The sequence below is a fragment of the Coturnix japonica genome, chromosome 1, assembly GCF_054131305.1.
Source record: "Coturnix japonica strain WE chromosome 1, WE-NBRP24, whole genome shotgun sequence".
Classification (NCBI taxonomy): domain Eukaryota; kingdom Metazoa; phylum Chordata; class Aves; order Galliformes; family Phasianidae; genus Coturnix; species Coturnix japonica.
Genome location: NC_140663.1, coordinates 164303038 through 164319761, shown reverse-complemented (window position 1 = coordinate 164319761; position 16724 = coordinate 164303038). Strand labels below are relative to the sequence as shown.

At 38.1% G+C, this 16724-nt stretch overlaps 1 protein-coding gene across 2 annotated transcripts in view; it reads right to left on the bottom strand.

Annotated features, from left to right (window-relative positions):
- Positions 1-16724, bottom strand: part of CWF19L2 (CWF19 like cell cycle control factor 2) — a 47341-nt gene that overhangs the window by 13219 nt on the left and 17398 nt on the right. For both annotated transcript variants that reach the window (XM_085555807.1, XM_085555818.1), the window contains exons 11-12: positions 6614-6739; positions 5488-5625 (exon numbers count right to left, since the gene is read on the bottom strand). In XM_085555807.1, the coding sequence (XP_085411933.1) occupies positions 5488-5625; positions 6614-6739 (264 nt within the window). The remainder of the gene's footprint in view (positions 1-5487; positions 5626-6613; positions 6740-16724) is intronic.

Genomic DNA, 16724 nt, shown 5'->3' with positions numbered 1-16724 from the left:
ATTCCAGACCTTAACAAAGGAGAGAAACTAGAATGTATAATGCTCCTTTTTATGAAACTTAAATGTGAGATTGCATGGTACTGCAGGTCTTTGGCACTATGAATTATGATTTGGACAACTAAAAACACAGTGCAATTATACACTTACAGAGCAGAAAGCATAAGCTCACCTTGAGCGGTAACTGACATAAAGATGTACTTTAAGCTCATTTAGCCAGTAAGATGAATGAAATTACTCAACAGATCTCCAATTTCTCTTCCAAGATTTAGCCAAGAGCTGGTCGTGAAGCTCGTTCTAACAAAATCATGTGATGTAGCTCCTCTTTGTCTCTTATGAAAAGAGAACCACAGCACAGCTGATCCAAAGTCACTGCAAACTTCAGAGCCATCATAAACTAAAGAAACCAGATATATAAACCAAGAAACATTCTTCTAATGTTACTAAGAAATATTATCCTAAAAGAAATAAAGAAACAAACAAATGGAATGGAGAACACTGAACTCAGCTGTACACTGTACTGCATTCTGACTATTTTACATTGCAAAAATCAAACTCCAGCAACAGCTAAAACATTCAGGGAGAAACTCCTACACATCTGCAGCTCTCAGCAGTTCTCGTGTGGAGGAGAACTCTCTCAGCATGTGGAAATCCTGAGACACAACTGTATTCATATTTCCATTCTCAATAATTACCAGTGAAAGAGTAGCTTACAATCGCCACATCCTCTCTGCTCCTGCTCACAGCCTCCAAATTATCCTGTGCTCTACAATACAAGTTCTACCGCTTCCTTCATTTACTGCTTGAATGAAAACCTCCATCGTGTCAAACTCTGGTCCATGACCACTGTACATTCCATTTGATAAAGAAGCAGTTGCTTTCTACGACAATTTTCATTCTAATTGTGACTTCTATTCTACCAGTTGCCTTTTCCCCAACCAAGCTGAAAAAAACGTTAGTTATTCTTCAAATGTCCACCATTGTGTCTTTAACCACAGGGTATCCTTCAAGTATGGAAGCATCACTGGTACACTATACTAGCATTACACGCTTTTTTTTAAGTTCACCATTGATTCCCATCTTTCAAAATCCCCTAAGTTGTGCTTATCTTTTCAATCACACTGGTCCTGAGATGATGTTTGCAGGCTCACAACTACTCTCAAATGAAATAGTAACAGCCTGTGGCATTACATGTGCAGTTGAGTTTCGCCCAGCTTCATCATTATCATTCATTTAGGATGAGAAGTAATGGCCTAAGCTGTAGTAGGCAGTCACAGAAAGGGTAAATGTGTCAGGAAGGTTTAGAGCGCATGGTGGTGATGAGTTGACAGTTGGACTGGATGATCTTAGTGGTCTTTTCCAACCTCAATGCGTCTATGATTATCACTACTCCATATGCATCAGTCCTGACCTTCATCTGAATTTACTGTCCAGATACCTATGATGAGATCTCTGTATTTTAGAGGACTACAGCACAATCTTATGTGTCTAAACTAATTTTCTTAATTCCTTTTATACCCATAAAATCATTCAGCAGGCACTCAAAATAGGACAGATGACTCACACCACTCAAATACATACTTGTCTCCAGTGACTTCCTGAAGTGAATCTCAAGAATCAGTTCAGATATAAGTTTCGTAACACATTTTGTTTTTAATTCCTCAGTTCTTTATAGTGAGCTCGAGTATTAACACACTTGAATGACTATGTAACAATATGTCAGAAGGATCCCTCCTTCCAGATGGTTTCTGTACATGTCCAACAGAAGAGATGATTATGGAGTGCAGTTGTAATCTCCTTTTATAATAAAAAATTAATCATTTATTCCTGCCTTCTATTTTCCATTTAAAGAATGCTACTGCCATTGCCATCCTTTGGTCCCCAGCACCATGAATGAGTAAAGGCTGCACTCAGTTCCTCATTCAGCCACATCTCTTCTCACTGTTTTCAGAGCACTTGAGTGACCACTTGGTTTCAGTCATTTGTCATTATTCTTCTCAAGTTCAAGTTTGGGTTTAAAATGATGGATTTTTAAATAATTGAACTAAATCCCATTTCAGTGATACTATTGAGACAGTTAATCATTTATTCCCCATAGATAATCCCTCATGCAAAGGAATCGCTTTATAGTTGTAACCATTTCTCAGAGACATCTACGTACAAAAGGGCCTTCAAGATCAAGTCTGCCACTACAGCATGTTCCTAAATTCCACATCCAGACGTCTCTTAAAATACATCCAGGAATCATGACTCTACCACTTCCATGGGCAGCCCTGTCCAGTGCCCAACCTTGCTAACCATGAGGAAATTCTTCCTAATATCCAGTCCAAACCTCTCCTCGTACAACCTGAGGCTGTTTCCTCATATCTTATCATTTGTCACCCAATAAAATGACTGAGAAAAGAGACCAACACCTTTCTCACTGCAGCTGTAGGAGCTACCTCTTCTTCAAGCTAAATAGCCCCAGATCCCTGAATTGCTCTTCAAATGCAAGTAGTTCACTAGTTCTTCTATCAAGCATTTACCTTTCCTAAACGCTCTATTTACACCTCAATGGATTATTTTTAACACATTTCTGCAGGCAACATACAGAGAGTTTAATCCCTGTTTTTTTGGTTTCAGCGAACTCAAAATATTGACTCAATATAATTCCCTCAAGAACATTTTTCAATCGTTCTTATCAAAGCTTGCTTCTATAGCTTGCTAAGCTCAGGCTCCTTTCCATTCCTCTTACCTAGATGCAGCAAGCACTTTACTTTTCTGTTCAGCCATCCTTGGACTTATTTATAACAAAAGTTTTATCCCATTTTGGGAAAGCATTCTCTCCCGTAAACTGTTTTGTCAGTGGTATGTATTTGCAGTTAACATTTAGTGCTAGAATTTCTTAACAGCCTGCAAGCATCTTCTCTGCAGCAGAACTGCAAGGTCGCAGCCTGAGCTGTTGAGCACCAGGTGAGAAGGTGTGGCTAATCCAGGGAGCTCTGGTGCAAACAATGCACGTGAGTGACTGGAAGGGCTGGAGCCTGGATCCAGCCCTCCTCACCTTCATTTATGGATTAGCAAATGAGGAAGCAGCATCTCTCTGGATAGGGACTGTACTCCTCTTGGGCTGCTGTTGGTCATTAGGAGGGGTGAGCCAATTTTCCTTCTTTTTTACCTGTTATTGCTGTGGTGCTTGTATCCCAGTAGAAGGCACTATCATCTTCTATTGCCACATAATACTTTTCTTTATTAAAAACAAAAAAACCTTCTCTTTAGAGGATAAAGACTATATTACACTATATTTTTCTCTACCATATGTATGCAGAAGTTTAGTTGCCAAGGTTTATGATCATTTGTAAAGAATTTCTATTTAGAAAAGCCAATGCCCAGCCATTTCTGTGCCATTCCTACCTAGAAAAATTCCAACAATATCCCAGAAAACCTTACAATGAAAATAACTTAAAACTTTAAGGAATGGACTGTAGACACAAGATTGCTTACCAAAAATGTTATGCACACATGATTCAGGGTTTCTTGTGTTTTTTGTTTTCAAATTGAATAATTCTAGCTTATACCTTTTAGCAGTAGGGACAGATAATAGAATAGGAGATAAGGAGTTGCTGAAAGGAAATAACAGGAGATGCTCGGTCCAGTCCCTAATTATCCTAACAATCCATAAACAAAAAGCAGAGAGAAGTACCAGCTACAGCTGGTATTGCGGGGCTTTTTGATATTGCTAAAAGCCAGAAAAATACACAGATGCATCACTAGAAATGTGATTTGTTCTTACACTGTATGTCCTCACAGTTGAAAACTGATTAATGGGCTGAGTGAATCCCCAGTATGACTGTTCTTATAAGAAGCATTCAGTCCTCAAGAACTAAGAGGATTTGCAACATTTCAAGATTGAAAGGAAAAAAAGAACAAAAAAAAAATTAACATGCAAAAATAACAAATTAAAAGAAAAACTATCAGAATTTTCCCTTTGGAGACTTAGAAAACTAAATAATACAGAAGCCTTTGATCTCCCTCCCTCCCTCCATGCTTTTCATTCTTCCCTGCATACAACCTAATCCTTACACTAATAATTACCTAGTACAGCAACAACAGTACAAAAATGGTAACTGAAGATGCAAGTGTTCTTTACAGTTTGAAGCAAAAAAACTTAGAATCAATAAATACATATACAAAAATACTTTCTACTTGTTTTAGAAATTTCAGGTGAGTTTAGAAGAATCCAAATAAATGAATGTTTCTGGTTTGGGGAGCAATTACCACTACCAAGATCTAATAGCTTCTTTCCAAGTGCCTTGAAGAGAGTTCTACTGTTACCAAACTCAGCAAGAACAAGTTAGACTAGTTATTCTTTTCAGACACGTGAAAATATCAGTCCACAAAAATTTAAACAAGCTCATGAACCATTTTATGGATGCAGTCAAGTGAAAGCATCAGAAAAAACACATGACAAACTAAGCACACCAATGATCATTTCAGTTTAAATAATGATTTAGGAATTTACCTTTAATACTCAGATTTGAATCATTTATTTTAAAATCCAGCTACACACACATATATATATATTCCATAAATACACAAAGTGCCACTGTTTCTGATGAAAGATACCTATCTAAAGAAAATAATTCAAAGAGAGAAGACAATACAAAGAATAAGTTTTTTGAGTTAAATGCTGACTATTTCTCTTTGCTATTCTTTTTAGCGTACGAAAACAGTATGAAGTCTTACTATGTCCTTATATTTTCATTCACTTTTCCATGTTTGCATGGTGATGACATATATGTAATTATAAGTAACATCTTGCACTATTAGAATGGTTTTCAAGCAAAGTTTTATACATTAGGTATTTGGGTTCTTTTGAGCAGGGAGAGTAAAGAAGGAAACAAAACATGTCATTTTTGGCAACAACACATCTCTTTCTCTGATCAAACCAGATCTCAAGGGCATTTTCCCCATCCACCTCACGCCAGTATGCCAGTGAGAGAGAATGAGAGGTACCAGAAGCAGCTGCATTGGAAGCATAAACCACATTACTATGTAAAGCTCTGATGACCTCTCCAGAAGAACTTCCTGCCAGAAGGTTTATCACAACAGATTAAATATTTCCCGCTGGACATTTTCTGACTCTTTCAAGTAACACCATGAGAATGAGAATATAAAAATGACACCAAACAAATACAAAACCACTTTTATGGTACTTTCCGGGACTCTAAGCACTAAAAAAAGCTGCTCTTAGTCATCATTGATTTGGGGAAAACAGACTTTGTCAGGTATTAAAAAAAAACGTACAGCACACTAAAAGAATTTACCTCAAAAGTTTAAAAAAAAACAGGCAGAACAATCAGCTTGTGAAGGAACCGAACCATCATATTTTCTGCATACACACCGGTTTCCATGACTTTGAGAATGTCAAAGCAACAAACCTAGCACAGTGAGACTCTACTGTCTTCTCAATACTTCTGATAGTGAAATGCTCAAAAACACATAGCTTACCTTTGATGCCATACGCATGAACAATGCATTCTGATCCTCCGCTGTTCTCATTTTCTCTTTTCTGACTAAATCCTGCAGGCTCATACTATCATCATCCTGAAAATATCTTACTCTTTCTTTATCTACATGAGTCGTGACCTAAAAACAATGAAAATAAATATTAATCTGGTGAGAAAGCTTCAGACCCTGATAATTTCAACAAGTTTAAAGAATGAGGGATCAAGCTAAACACATCTGAAACAACTGGGCTTGCTGCTTCATTTAACTTTGGAAAGGAAAGTTTTCCATTTTCTTCAGTTGTTTCAGTATGCCTAAATAAAAATATTGCCTACAACTCCTACATCCTCAGGCTGACAGAGCTTACCAAGTCTGGAAAGATGCAGAGTAATTCACTAAAACATCTGATCAGTTCACAAGATGGAACGAACATCTAAAGTGTAAATTCCATTATCTACTGTAGTTTTTCAAAAATCAAGCAATTACAAACACTACTGAAAATGTGTATAAATGTGATACCTCTGCCACCTCAGAGTGCACTGCAAAACAGTTTGTCCTTCAGAACAGGTCTAAGCTAAATACTGAAGAAGGATATGGTAGGATATGGTCATTAACCATATGCCAAAGGGGGCGTTTTCCCAAAACAAAAACATACACCCTAAAAATATAGAGGTACTGAATGCTGCCCTAAGATTCACATTGTCCCCACAAACACTTTCCTGTTAAGGTTAGGTCATAATTTTTATTACCATCACCAGCATTTTTTATCAGGAAGAAAGGGAAAGTAGTCATGGAAGTATTCAGCTCTGCTAAACTTTACTATTTACAAACATTATGTAATATAAACTGCTTAGCTAAGAGACTGTGAGAATCTGGGGAGGAAAAAAAAAAAGACACTTGATAATACACTTAAATTCTCTAGGGAAATGTAAGTCTGAGAATAAACTTAATATATGCTTAATAAATATGTACTCTATCACTTAATTACAACCATCATCTGAAGGGAACTTTTAACTGACTATTGACATTCTGATATGACACTTGCATTGATTACTGCACCACGCAAGGACATCTACAAAATCATTTTTGAATTACACTCCTTAATACTCACTTTTTTTTTTAAACTTACCATCTGTCTCTTTCTCCGTCCTCCTTTAGGCTCCTTTGGTTCAGCTCCTGCAGTCACAGGCCATGCCCTTCCACTCTGATCTGTTCTGACAAGGATCACTTGCTCATCTTCTTGTTGGCGTGAGGCCTGTAACAGGTTTTAAGATACACTTTAAAACAGACAAAGACAAAAGAAACACCTAATCCCACATTAAATAAACAATTTAAACCCTAAAGATTAAAGAACAAATTACTTTCTTGTTGCATGTTTGTTTGAATTATAAGAAGGAACTATCATATTAAACACATAGTGAAAATGAACAGGATATTGAAAATGAATCCAACTAGTCAAGTCCAGAGTAAACATGTTTTTGTAAATGGAATTAACCTTGTATTCTTGATTCTTTCTCATAAAATCTCATCCCCAGGAGGAACACAATGCTTCTGAATCCTTCACCAGAGAATACTGAATTAATTTACACAACCAACCCAATGGTGTACTCCTGAAAAACATCTGAAGGCCTATGGCAATTTACCACTTCTGCTGTGTTTTTTATTGGTGATTTTGGTTTGGGCTTTGGTTTTGGTTTTGTTTCTTGAATGGGGTGGGAGTTGTTTGTTTTATCTTGGGTATTTATTTGTTGAATTTTTGGTTGGTTTGAGTTTTTTGGGGGGGTTGGTTTTGTTTTGGTTTTTTTTAGTTTGTTTCTCCAAAATCTGGCAAGCAAAATAGTCAAAACATTGACTATTACTTCTGAATATATCCCATGAGATCAGACTTTTATTTAAACAATCATAGAATCACAGAATGTCTTGGGTTGGAAGGGACCTTAAGGATCACAAAGCTCCAACCCCCTGCTGCAGGCAGGGCCACCAACCTCCATATCTAACACTCAACCAGGCTGCCCAGGGCCCCATCCAACCTGGACTTGAACACCTCCAGGGATGGGGCAACCACAGCCTCTCTCAGCAGCGTGTTCCAGCACCTCACCAGAAAGAAGTTTACAGAGTGGTCCTTACCATCAGATATAAAAGTTAAAACCAAAAATACTGGTAATGCTGATTTGACTTTATCAGAACCCATGTAGCATGATACCAACCACTGGTTTCAGCTCAATCTGTCAGCCAGCAATAGGAAAATAGCAAAGTCTCTATCATTCATATGAACACCGAGGAGACTCCCTTGTATCCTTGTAGAAACACTTTGACAGATAATGTAATTCCTTGTTGTACTGAACATTTTCGGAACTATAAATCCAGTACCAAACACCTGCATCAAGGACCTATTTACAAATGAGGTCGTCTTAGTTTGGACAGAAAAGTTAATTCCCTGGACTCCAGACCTTCACACCTGAGACTGTAACAGACTCCAAGATCTATCAGTGAAGTTCTAGAGACACATTGTGTTATGCTTCTGAGTACATCCCAAACTGTCCCCATTTCACCAGAGGTGGGTAGCTCAGTATCTTTTCCACAACCAAGCCCAGACAAAGTACCTTTATCCTGCACCTTTATCCCTAGTTGTCATATTTCAAGTCAGCTGCTCATCAACACTCCAAAAGATATAGGTTTCATTCAGAAAAAACTCACATCCTTTCATGAACATGTTCTGGAAGAAAATAATTCACTTATGTGGAAGATTTAACTTCAGTGCAGCTCAAGAAGATAATAAATCCACCTCCTAGGATTTATCTACCCACCAAACAAGGAGGGAAGGAGGAAGATGAGACCTGCAATATTTGTACAGGAGTAAAGAGGAGATAGGAAGGATTCATTTGGTGAGATTGATTTGGGATGGAAGTCACCACTCTGACAGCTGAGCTGCATGATGAATATCATGTCAGGAGCCAGCTTAGCACAGCACTTTCCAAAAGTGGGACAACAGTACTTTCCCACAGCACAGGGGTGCTGAGTTCCAATAAAGACATAGATAGTCAGAGAGATACATTTATACATTAAAATAAGTAGAGGAAAGGCAGAAATTGTTCACCAGAAAAATAAAAATGTGAGAGCTTCCTGATTACACACCAAAGATGTTTAGGCAAGTCAGGTGATGAAATTAGAGCAACAAGGGGGACATCACTAAATCTGGTGATATTAGCACAGCCTTTGTCAAGTTGCATAAACAACCTTATTAATCTCAATTTGAAGCTATTTTCCACTAACCAACTGATGTGTCTGTTTTGCATGTGCCATTCCTCCCTAATGAAAGCCTGTCCCAGAAACCACTATCAGATCAGAATGTTCTGGAGATACTGAAGTATGCTGGCTCACACAGCTTATATTTTACAGTAATGGGCAACACAAAGGTAGAAACTATGGAGAAAAAACTGTGTAGATATACTAAACTTCCCACTTCTGTACTATCAAAGGCAGACCTCACTTTTGCAGTGCAAATCAAGATGTCCAACTATTCTCTATATGACAAGCAGGTAACCAGTACAGAGAAGTCAAATGAAGCCATCAGGGCAAATTTCAGCTGGCTCCCATTTACACAACATGTAAAGCATTCTTGTGCTTAATATAGAGAGACTCACTTTGAGAATGGATTTTGCTTGTTTTAACTTGCTTTTAGTATCTTGAAAGTATATTTATCCCTTCATAAAGTGGCATGGCATTACATGCTGATTACTTTAAATTTCTCAGCTTTCCAAATAACTTCAATTATGTTCTGCTATATTATAAGGACAAAATAGATTGTCATATCAATGCATTAATTTTTCCTGGATAATTACTGTCAGATAAATAACATCTTACAGTTAAATCACAGAGAATCACAGAATGATCCAGGTTTGAAGGGACCTCAAGGATCATGTAGTTCCAACCTCGCTGCCTGGCAGGGCCACCAAACATACACATTTACTAGATCAGGTTGCCCAGGGCCCCGTCCAACCTGCTCTTGAACACCTCCAAGGACGGGGCATCCACAACCTCCCTGGGCAGCCTGTTCCAGGACGTCACTACTCTCCTAGTAAAAAACTTCCCCCTAACATCCAACCTAAATCTTCCCTCTTTCAACTTAAAACCATTTCCCCTTGTCCTGCTACAATACGAACAAAAGTACATTACGAACTTTTAGAATACATATTGAAGTATATTAAATACTACATATACTGTTACATGTTAAAATTGCAACTGCAGAAGAGGCTCAGTCACCATTCCTGAGCCAGGTGATGATCAGTACACAGACAATATAACTTACATCCCTTGCAAGCAATGTTTGGGTGAATTTACTGAACTAGACTGGAATTCTTTGTTGCCATTAATGAAGGGAACTGAATTTCTAGTTCAGGTCGATTAAACATGCAAAGTACAAAGCAGTTCTCAAAAATATACAAGATGCTGCAGAGTAATTAACAACTTAGTGAACAAAACAATGAGAAAGATAAATGCTTAAAATTAAATAAGTAAATAAAACACAGTTCCATGAAGCGCTTTTGAACTCTCCAGAGATGCTGCTTATTCTATAATCTAACAGGAGGAAATGGAAAAAGCTCTGCCTCCGTATATGCAAGAACAGACATTCGAGTGCCTAAACAAAGGGAGTAAGCTGGGCAATCATCCGAGACAGTATCTGCTTAATTGGAACTTGGTTTCAGTATTAGCAGTCCAAGAGAATAAACTACATTTTAAGAGGCAATATATTGCAGGGTGGAGAGCTGAAAAACAAACTTGTTTGGTTTTTTTTTTTCTTTTTAATTACTGAGCAAACAAAAAGCTGTAGACTGCATGAAACAAGTTGTCTGCACATCCTTACTAAGGGCTACACTGGAGTGTTACCAGCACCATAACAAGGGAAAAACAAATCTTGCCCATGTCTTCAAAAACAGGAAGAGTTTAACAAACTTAAAGACAAACCACAACCATAACACCAGCTCTTTGCTCGCAGATATATCAGGCGCTGAACTAATTTGTTGTATAACCTGTTTATTTCTCTTACAGTTCATGGCCAGTGGAAATGCCTTGAATCCATCATCTCTAATTGGCCTAAGGACTTCTCAGCATGCTGGACTACAGCTGGCTGTTCCTTCCATCCTCTGTCTCCTATTATTTTCAATTGCTTTCTCCATTTTCAACTGATCTTTTTCTGACTCCTCAGATTGTGGTTACACAGAATCACTTGAGTTTCCAGAAGGTTCACAGAATCACAGAATTGTAGGGGTTGGAAGGGACCTCTAGAGATCATTGAGTCCATCCCCCTGCCAAAGCAGGCTCCCTACACCATATCACACAGGAAGGCGTCCAGGCGGGTCTTGAATATCTCCAGAGAAGGAGACTCCACCACCTCCCTGGGCAGCCTGTTCCAGTGCTCCGTCACCCTCACTGTAAAGAAGTTCTTGCGCACACTCATGCGAACTTCCTATGCTGTACTTTCATCCCATTACCCCTAGTCCTATCCCCACACACTACTGAAAAGTGACCAGCCTCGTCACTATGGCTCCCACACCTCAGGTATATATAAACCTGGATCAAGTCCCCTCTCAGCCTTCTTTTCTCAAGGCTAAACAGACCCAGTTCCCTAAGTCTCTCCTCATAGGGGAGATGCTCCAGGCCCTTCACCATCTTAGTGACCCTCCGCTGGACTCTTTCCAAGAGATCCCTGTCTTTTTTGTACTGGGGAGCCCAGAACTGGACACAGTATTCCAGGGTGAGGCAGCCCTGCTCAGGCTCAAGCCTGCCTCTATTTGTTGCCATTTTTACCAGCAGAGCTCACCAGTGTATTCACTACCCTGAGTGTCTATTACGTTTCAAAGCACCTAGGCTACTCCTCAGGGTCTGCCATTTGTTGTGAATACCAGAACCGCCCACTTCAAAGGCAATACCTAATAAACTGATAGATACAGCATTCTCCTAACAAGACCCAGGTTTGGATCTCACAGCAAGAAGTTAAAATGGTCACAGATCAGCATCACTGATAAACTTCCAGAAGTATCAGATAAACACAGGAAGACTTCTAAAAGTTTTGTTTGATTGTTGGTTTTAGAAGATGAAGAATAATCAGCACCTTGCATTTAACGAAGGAGAAAAGGGGAAAATCTAATGCAGGCTGTAACACCAGACCAAAGCATCCTACAGAAGAATATCTTCATTAGGTTCTGCTAGATTTATATATACAACATGAGATGAAAAAATATATATATCTTAGCTCCTAATTCATAAGTGAAAACATTCATTATTACAAAAGGATCAGACACATAACTACTAATTTATCTCTTTTTTTAATCCAATTAGTGACATCCGTTAATAACATGTTATGTAAAAATGTAATTTTGTCTTATAATTATAAAACTGTCTGCCCTTTAAATTCAATTCTTTGATTTTGTATTCTGAAAAATGGAATTTTATCTCAACTGCTCATTGCTCAGAATAACGAACCTGACCGCCTTATTCATTTCCTCTTGATACTGAACGCCTCCAATCAACAGCTGTTCTATTTGCTCTCAGTACTTAGAGCATCTTTGAGATAAGATGATCAGAATAACATCTCATGAACAGAGTAAACAAGCATACAACCTAAAATCAAAATCAGAAGGCTTTCTATTACCAGCTTCTGGGATTAAGATTAGGACTTAGATACACGTACCTGACAGCAGTTTGCACTATGCTCTATAATAAGATCCTACCAGGGAAAACTGAAGAGATTAAGTCTAGGAAGAACAACATCAGGTGTCAACAAGCCACATAACCTTGCAAATATAGCTCTAGTAAAAGGTTTGAAGATGCTGTTTGATATTTCAAATTGTTGGCTATATTTTGAAAGAGTCTTGTAAACAGAGCAAAAGTGCCACTGCAGGCACAGGATGTAATAATACAGGAAATAAAAATAATAATGACTAGGTATATTGTTTCTATAGCAAGAACACCAGATACAAAACATAAACACTCAGACCATAAAAAAGAAAGGTCGTGCAGCATATTGATTCTTAAGGCTGCAAATTTCTGTTTCATCTTATCAAAGACAGAAATGTAATATAAGACTCAGAATGCGATAATGTACTGAAACTGGTATGATATTTTATTTTGTTTAGTTACTAATACAATTTCTCCAGTACTTTTTAAATACAAAACTCAATTTCCTGAAAATTACATTTAGGAAGTTAAGAAAGTTTGTCTTAATATGTTTTTGTCGTATAAAGAATTGTTTAACCTTCAGCAGCTGACATGAACAAGAGTTTTCCGGAAATACTCTCACCAGAAGCTGCACATACCCATTCTTTTTAAGAAGAACACTCTAATGCTGTTTAAGTTCTTCTATGAACGTATGCCTACTTTATTATTCCTTGATCTAGTTATAACTATTCAGCACTGCACGGAGAAAAGCCTTTGCTGCAGACACTGTGGCACAGCCATCCCGCACAGGAGATTCACGTGTGATGGAACAGCAGTGATTAGAAATTAAAACGCACTGAAAATATCTGAGATGCAGCTGGCCAAAATCTGTTACTGTATCCCCACATTATTTGAATCCCCAAATGAAATCACAGATTTTTACTGTACATTTAGCAGGGGTTGTTAGACCCGAACATTCTAATTCTCACATGTGTTTCAGCTGTAACCTTCCAAGAGTTTTAAGTAATTTTTAATTATCCTAAATGTACGTAAGTTGAAGAGATTTACTACAAGTGAATTTAACTCCTACACTGGCTATGGCACAATGAAAGTCCACTCAACTCCATAGAATTAAAATATTTTACAGGTATGCTTTGAAAAGCAAATATTTTTACTGCAGAAAAATAAATTGCTTTTATATCCTCTATTCTCAAACAAGAAATTGAACACAATGGCACATCTGCAATTTTGAATGCTAATTTTAAGGGCCTGGGGCATTGTTGTTTCATTTTCCTAAACATCACATCAGAAGTACTGACTGTATTTCGCCTCTCCTTCATGTCTTGTTCACCCTTATTAACTACAGCATAAGTTTTATACTCATAAAACCACAACTGAGTACTATGTTCTTGATACTATAAAAGATTTTCACTCTAAGATAAAAGGAGCTAAATTAAGAAGCATCTTTTCCTTCCCTTGCAACATTCCTTCCATCTGTGAGATCTGTAATGGGCTGGAGAGTGTTATCATTGCCTGGAGGCAACAGGTAGCCTAGAAAGAAAACGTCTCCCTTAAAGCAGCACAGTGTTAGTCAGACACACACAGCAAAGCGAAACACAATGCCTACCAAAACTGCAGATGATTGCTCTAGGGATACCTGGCCCAACAGTCTTCACAGAAGTACCACACATGCTTCATTAGAATATATATATATATACACATATATATACTATATATATATATATATATAGCAGATTTTGAGTTATTTTGCTGTATATTGTAGAAAATATAAATAAAATGCTGTTTTATTCCTTATAGCTTAAATATAGTCATTGAATGAATCATATCAGACTGAAGGCAGCTGCATTTTCATGGAAAACTGTTATTCAAATGAAGGTTGACTATGCTGTAGTCATTCATGTTTTCCTTACAGTTTATCTCAAGTACGTAATAGAAAGGTCAGTATTTGCTTTTCTGCTTTTCAGAACCTCACTTTCATCTTTTAAATACTCTCTGATAGTATGTATTCTACCATGCTATTTTGCTTGAAGAACCACCTTTTACTTCTCACTCCATTTTGTATTCCTTTTTGTATTATAAACACAATTCATCATTATTAAAAACTGTCTCTAGCAATCACCCAGCAGAGATTACTTTCTGTTTCCTGCATACTGATTAAATGCTATGGAACCCAATAGCAGGTTTAGGGCTCAGAAGGGGTCTTTTCGTTCATTTGAAATGTCCTTAAAAGGCACAGCTATTTTCACCTCCAAGTACAAGATGTATAGAAGATATTTATAAGATGCAAACACACTTCATCCACCACCACGAAAAGAGTCCTAGATTTACCTGCATTTGTACTGTGTCAACGTATTTTCTGACTAACAAACACAAATACAGTTGAGCACATTTTTAGCAACACAAAAGCAGAATATTTTTCATTGAGCAGATTTGACTAATTTTTATGCAAGGACAATACTAAAGCAAGTGTGAAAAAATACAAGTTACTTTTTAAATACTGAAGCTTTCACAATTTTCTGCTGTCTTTACATTCAATAAGAGCTCATTGTCCTCATCTATCCTAAATCAGAATCACTATGGCACAGCAGTCTGGAACATTCAGTACCCTGGGATCCTACTTATGACCCTTCTTGTAGACAGAAGTCACACTGACAAGACTCCAGTTCTGAGACCTCTGTGGCTGAACCAGAACTCTGACAGAATATGGAAAGCAGCTTGGCCATCATGTCCATTGGCTCCCTCAGCACCCTTGGGTGGATTCCATGCAGACCCGTGGACTTGTGACAGTCCAGATGGAGTAGCAGGTCTCTGTTTCCACCCAAATCATGGGAGGTTTATTCTGCTCCCAGTCCAAGACTTTTAGGTCACAGGGTAGAGTACCCCAAGGATAACTGATCTGATGTCTAACGACAGGTGTAAAGAAGGCATTGAGAACCTAAGCTTTTTGCTTATCCTCAATGGTCAGGCTCCCCACTGCATCCAGTAAAGGCTGGAGATTCTCGTTAGCCCTCCTCTTACTGTTATTTGTAAACCAGTTTGTTTGTTTGTTTTTTTCTTTTTTTTTTTTACCTCAGTGGCTCGGCTTTTGCCTTTCTAATTTTCTCCCTGTATATCCTAACACCTTATTTGTATTCTCCCTGAGTTGCCTGTCCCTTCTTCCACAGGAAGTTAATCCTACTCACCAAAAGTCAGGCTTGTTCAGTGTTCAGAGTGTTTAACCTTGGGCTACTATTCTGGTCTAATTTCCTATTTCAAACTAGAAAAAAACAGCATCATAATGTTACTTAATGCTCTAATAAATACAGAAAACAGTCTGTGGAGCAGTTAAGGATACCAGACACTGACATATTCAGAGGTGCGAGGAGAACACACACTAATAAATCCACCTTTTAGTACTAATCGTTTTCCTGTCTAGCCTGGTGTTCTGTTCTGAGCTGCCTTGTTTCTGAGGTGCTTTGCTAACTGACAGCAGCCTGATAGACAGTGGTGATCTCTCAGAATCTTCCTGCTTACCGTAGCACTGAAAACTTGCATCATTTTTATGGCATATTCTGCTATCAAGCCTGACAAGAACAATACTTAGCCCTCCTGACACCACTAACTGCACAAAACACTTTGATAATATACTAGTTCAGAGGGTATTGAAAATAATTCATGCTCAGATTAGGCTTCTGATTTGGATGTAGATACATATTTAGATATGAACTTCCCCGGTTACAACTTAAAGCCATTCCCTCTCATCTTACCACTGCTAAGTGGTAGAACATGCCAACCCAAGATAAGGTCTCCCTGAATTTCCTCTTCTCCAGACTAGACAATCCCAGTTCTCTCAGCTGCTCCCCATAAGAACTGTGTTCCAGACCCATCAGCTTCACTGCCCTTCTCTGGGCACACTCCAGGGCCTCAATGCCTTTCTTGTAGTGAACTGTAATTTCTTGATCACTTCAAAGTAGTCAGTAAAGAACCAGTACCACTTCAGAAGAATTGATCCTGTCCTCTGCACAAACTCCAGTCACCCATGCATACTCCTTATGCTAGTACGAGTCTACTTTCAGTCACACAGTGAAACGAATTGGGAAATAGATCCATGTTCAATTGCAAAGAAAGAAGAAGATTAGCTATGGAGATGCATTCAGAATTACCTTCACTGCTTTCTGAATTATCTCCCAAATTCCCTACCAGAATTAAAATAAGAATAGCAAATCCATGTTTTGGGACCTTTCAGCACAACACTGGCATCGTTAATTCAAGGAACCAGAGACCTGCCTGAAACAAAATTCTTGGTGTTTGTTATCAGTAACAGGCAAATACATCAAACTTCAGGATTTTTGGGGCATTCTTTTGGAAAACCATTCCTGTGGAAACTGTTTGAGGCATCTAATTTGGAACGCAGATGTCTGAATCAATTGACACCATCACTTGAATGGTCAGTGCTACAGAAAAACTGATATTATCGATATATTTTCAGCTTCTTGCTACAAGATGGTTTCTGAACCTATTAGTTGCTTATACACTGCTGATACTGCAGTCGCAATACACTCTGCTTATGTCCCAAAACTTCA